The following is a 5396-nucleotide window of genomic DNA, read 5'->3' as shown; positions in this document are numbered from 1 at the left end:
ACTACCTGGGCCCGGGGCCACCTCCCTGCCAGTCTACTGGGCCTGGACCTCCTGGGCTGAGGGCTACGGGGTCAGAGGGTCACCTGAGCCTGGACTATCTAGGCACCTGTCACCTGGGCACTGGACGTCCCTGGGTTCAGGGATACGTTGGGAAGGGCTACCCCGGCAGCACAGAGCTACCTGGTACTGCGTTACCTGGATGCGGGGCTACCCAGCCTGGGTACATGGGATCTGGGATATCTGGACATGGGACCACTTGGTTGCGGGGCTACCGAGCCAGGACTACCTGGGCACGGGTCACCCAGGTACAGAGCTCCTGGGCCCTCACTCTCTGAACCCAGCTGCCCAGGCGCACACGCTCACCTGGTGCAGGGTCGGCCGCACCGTCCTCTCCGCTCTCATCCGCAGCCTCGTCGGCCAGGCCCGAGCCCGGGGAGTCGGCGGGGGCACCGCAGGCCGAGCCCGGGCTGCTGGGCTGGGAGGCCGAGTCGCCTTCGCTGAGCGAGCCGCAGCGCGCACGAGGCGCGCGTTCCCCGGGGACGTGGCGGTCTCGGCGCGCGCGGCGGTGCACCCGGGAGTGCAGCACCATCTGGTGGTAGGTGCGGAAGATCTTGCCGCACTCGAAGCACTCGGAGGACTTGCCATGGCCAGCGGGGGCGGCAGCGCGGCGGCTGGGGCGCGCGGCTGGCCTGGGGTCCAGGGGCCCGGGCATAGGGTCCCCGGGCGCACCCGCCCGCTTGCGCGGGGGCCCCTGCGCACCAGGCTCCGGCTCGCGCTTGCGCTTCTCCTGGCTCACCAGGATGTACTCGCGCCGCTCCTTGTCGAAGGCCACGTCCCCGGCCAGTGCCTCGTCCCACGCCCCGTACTTGAGGTACTCGGCCGGCTCGGCCACCTTGCCCCGCGTGGCCAGCTGCCAGGCCTGGTAGCTGTTGACCGGGTCCAGCTCGGCCACGCGCCGCCCCGCCTGCCCGTGGGCAGGCGCGCTGGCCACCGCAGGCCGCAGGTTGAGGCACTGAAGGAAGAGCTGCTGGGAGTCCGGGGGGCCGCCCTGCACCGCGCCCTCCCCTGCCGGGGCCCGCGTCCGGCCGGCCTCCACCCTGCGGTGGATGGCGTTGTGCGCGTTCAAGCTGTCCAGGTTTGTAAACAGGTTCCCGCACTTGGTGCAGACTTCGTAGAGGGACAGGCCAGCCACGATCACCTCCTCCTGCACCACGTTGTTGATGGTGGCGATGGGGTCCAGCTCGCTCTTGGGCTTGTTCTTGCTCCCAGTCTTGGGGCCGTGCGCCTTCATGTGGTTTTTGAGGAACCACGGCTCTTTGAATCTTCGGCCACAGATGTGGCAGCCGTGGTCGAAGGAGCCTCTGTGCTTCTTCATGTGAGCCTTCAGGAACCAGGTCTGGCTGAAGGCCTGGCCGCACACCTCGCAGGGGAACTCCCCAGGGGTCAGCTCGGGCTTGCCGTTCTCCGCGTAGGGCTCGGCCCCGCTGGGCACCTGCGCGGTGATGTGGTCCTTCTCGATGTGGCTCAGCAGGGACTCCTCCCTCAGCGTCATGTAGCTGCACAGCCGGCAGCGGAACGGCTTGTGGGCCTGGTGCACGTGCAGCTCCAGCTCCTTCTTACGCTCGAACTGGCACTTGCAGAAGGAGCACTGGGCTGCGGCCTTGCCCTCCTCTGGGGCACAGGCAGCCCCCGCGGCCTCCTTCTTGCTGCTCCTCAGCAGGATCTTGCTGTTGTCCACCTGGGTGGCTCCGTTGAGGATCTTGTTGCAGGCGGACGTGCTCTTGGTGGGGCTGGTACAGCCGTCCAGGCCCTCGGACACGCGCGTCTCACCAGCCTCCGGCTCGTGGCCCTGGATCAGAGTGCCCGTGCGGTGGCTACGAATGTGGATCTTCAGGTTGCCCTTCTGGGAAGCCCTGTGGTCACAGTAGGGACACTTGTAGGGCTTCTCCCCTGTGTGCTTGCGCATGTGCTGGGACAGGGAGCTCTGGAAGGGGAAGCTCTTGCCACAGATGCAGCAGCTATGGCTCATGGCCTTGTCTCCGTCCACCTCGGGGCTCCTGCTGGCCCTGGTGGGGCTCGGGCCCCTTCTCAGCTCCACCTCGGCCTCTCGGTTGCGATCCATCTCCAGGACCAGGGCTCCCCGGCCAGGGGGGGCACGGCTTTCTGTCACACAGGCCTGCCAGACAACGTCTTATCTCTCCATCTTCAGACGAGGCTTCTGCTTCCCAGCGGCAGAGACGCACCTGCCAGGACAGCCCGCATCTCCTACCTGGAAAGCATAGCAGAAGGCAGGGAGTACCTGAAACAGAAAAGACACGGAGATCTTAGGAACGAGGTTTCCCACATCAACAGGGACCCAGTAACCCCCACGGGGAGTGACGGGCACACTCCTGAAAATCAGCAAGCCACCAAATCAAAGGGGACACCAACACAAATCCAGATAGATGCACAAGCAGCTCCTTTCTTCTAAAGACCAATAAGGAAACAATTACTGATAACTGTGCGCTAAATCATTAAAACAAGTAAACTGTACGTGATCGTATGCTAGAATAATTTTTCTCAAAGATACCAAATCTTTAAGGAGAGACGGAGGTGAGTGAAGCTGTGGGAGTGTAAGAAACACAGGCCACAGACCAAGGAGAGCATGTGCGGATGATGAACAAGGAGAAAGGAGCAGGGACACGGTGGCAAGGGACACAGCAGCATAGCTCGTGCCCAGGACAAGTGAGCCGCGAAGGCAGCCGACCAGCGTACTGCTGTGTTCAGATGTTAGGGAAACAAGTCTTCAGCGATGAGCACAGGTGGTTTACCCGGAGATCGTGCAAGGTCTACGCCTGGAACCGGGTGCTCGGGACCTGATGGCCAGCACGGCGGCCCCAAATGACACCAGCGCTAGGTGCATAGGGCCATGGAACCACTGCCTCTTAGAAAAGCCCCAACCCTTTGGCCCCTTCCCATTCCCATCCCGTCCTTTTTCTCCTGCACAGCACCTCAGCCCAACCCCCAAAGGGCACCCTAGGCTCTGGCTGTAAGGCTAAGTCCCAGTCCCAGTGCAGAATATCCTCTGGACACCAGGCGCCGTGCAATCACCCCCCACCCTTCTCCACAGGTCACATTCCCACGGTGCCTTCCCAGAGAAGCTGGGTATGCCTCTCCGTGGTGACAGCAGGTGTCACAGTGTGCATCACTGTCCATGCTCACACCCATCCCACCTTCCAGAGAATGAGGGCAGGCCCTGTCGGAGCCACTCCTCCAGGTGTCTAGCTGTTTCCAGCACCCTGTGCACAGGCAAAGACAAACCAGACAAGGAAGATGCCCAGCGCCCTGCCTGGCACACAGCGGGCAACCACCCACGCGTCAGGAAAGGCAACCGGGACGCCTATAAGCCACCAAATGGGCCCAAGACGATACACACCAAAAAGCAATTATCTGCAGTAAAAACAGGAATTTCCATCTGACTTGTGATAAGTAGAATAAACAAAACACTGAACCAATTATAGAAAGGATGGGAGAGAGATAGAGCACCTTTCAGAATAGTATTCTGATGGGTCAGAAAGGGAGACAGGGTGGCATCACAGCTCCCCTGGGACATGGGCTGTTTATCCCCCTTACCTCTAAGCAGAAGTAATTGAGACAGGATTCTGAGGGTCTCCCTATGGGGGTGGGGGGGGGAGGGAGGCACCCAGATGGGCAGATTTTCTTTAAAAATAGCCATGACATATATAAAGGAAGCCATGTTTTTATAAACTCACCACCTCATACACACGAGGAACCCAGATTATAAAATTTACAAAACATGAAGAAGCTGCAGGTTTCTGGTTTGGAACCAATGTACTAATACACATTTTTTTGCTCACAAATGAAAGGTTCTCTCCCAAAAGGCCCTGGGCAGCGACTCCTTGTCTGCTCTGGGGTGTCCAGCCCGACATGTCTTTACCAGAGCAGACACAGAAGAGGGTATTGACAATAGGACAGAATGAACGGGAACCTGTCCACCAGGAAGGATTCTGAGCGCGGGCACTCCCTGTCCTCCACTTCGCGGCGGGGTGCGGAAGCCATCCGATAGACGCCCTCTGGACAGACAACACCCCTCCTGCTTTCTCCTCCCACAGGTCCTTAGAAGAAATCTTACTTAGTCGAAATCCTATTTAAAATTATGTATTCTGAAACATCTTTTGATAAAGCCCCATGCTAGCGGGTTTCCCAGGCACCTAAAGAAAGCAGTGCGGTCAGAGCAGCCAAGTCTGGAAAGAGGCAGGAAGCAGAACAGCACACAGGTAACCTTTACTCTCGACGCTAACAGGTACACAGAGCTCCTCCTGCCAAGAGAGAGCCCCCAAAAATCAACAACTCCAAAAACCCACATAAATAAAAACTCCCCGTAAAACTGGACAAATGAGGTTAACAAGAACACCTCTTAATGATAATTTAAGCTAATCAAAATAATCTTTCCAAGCTGTTTTGGTCTTGGCACAAGTTTGGGATGGTTTATATGTTGTCTATTACTATGGGTTATATGGCAAATGATTTGCATGCATCCCCTTCTATCCCAGGACTTATTTCATCCCCTCAAAATGTTGACTGTGAAATACTATACAAAAGTACACACGCGACATACTACTCATATTTAGGCCAAGGACCTAATCTGGGTATAAAGATCTTAGAAGCTTAAAGAAACATACAGAAATAATTTCATGGAGAAAAAACACAGGAAACTGGTGGCTCTCAAGTAATTTCACAGACTCCACCAGACCTTGCAGCTGGTCGACGAAGAATATTCAGGTCAGACAGTTCTCCAATTCAAAGGGTTCAAACAGCCACAAATCAGCCACACAGACAAGGTCACGGAGGACTAGTGCTCAACCAGTTAAGGGTCCCAAGAGGCAACTCACAAACGCACCTGGAAATGAAGGTGGACTCTTCGAGTGAGAAGACTTGTTCCAATCATTACCAGTGCCTGCTCTGTGGCCGGTCTATCCCCTCCTTCTTTGCTACCACGTGTTCAGCACCCCCAGGCACCCTCAAAGTCAAATGCTTCCCAAGCTGCGGGGCAGCTCCAAGGATGTGGTGTGGCAGGTCGGGGGTCTCCACCCCAGCGCCAGCACGGAATGATGCACTGCAGACCCCAGGAGCCCCGGGCCCCCACTAACTAGCCAGGTGGCTCTCAGGGACCCTCACAGCCCAGGCTCCTCTCCTCATCTCTCAGGACCCAAGAGTCAGGGAAGCCCCTGCCGAGCCCCTCCTTAGAGCATCCCCGATCCCTGCACCCGTCCGTACCCAGTAATCACCTGCCCGGTCTGGCCTCACGTGTAGCACCAGACGGCGACCTGCCCTGCAGCCCACGGCCCTGGTGAGCGGCGGGGGGGGGGGGGGGGGGGGGGGGGGGGGGGGGGGGG

General features: G+C 58.3%; 1 protein-coding gene across 2 annotated transcripts in view; it reads right to left on the bottom strand.

Moving 5' to 3' along the window:
• Positions 1-26: 26 nt before the first annotated feature.
• Positions 27-5396, bottom strand: part of LOC103658466 (zinc finger protein 516-like) — a 53990-nt gene continuing 48620 nt past the window's right edge. For both annotated transcript variants that reach the window (XM_040632432.1, XM_040632433.1), the window contains exon 2: positions 27-2299. In XM_040632432.1, the coding sequence (XP_040488366.1) occupies positions 269-2122 (1854 nt within the window). In that variant the 5' untranslated portion in view covers positions 2123-2299 and the 3' untranslated portion in view covers positions 27-268. The remainder of the gene's footprint in view (positions 2300-5396) is intronic.

The sequence above is a fragment of the Ursus maritimus genome, unplaced genomic scaffold (genome assembly GCF_017311325.1).
Source record: "Ursus maritimus isolate PB19 unplaced genomic scaffold, ASM1731132v1 scaffold_18, whole genome shotgun sequence".
Classification (NCBI taxonomy): Eukaryota; Metazoa; Chordata; class Mammalia; order Carnivora; family Ursidae; genus Ursus; species Ursus maritimus.
The sequence above is the reverse complement of the archived record's forward strand: the minus strand, read 5'-3'. Positions and strand labels throughout refer to the sequence as shown.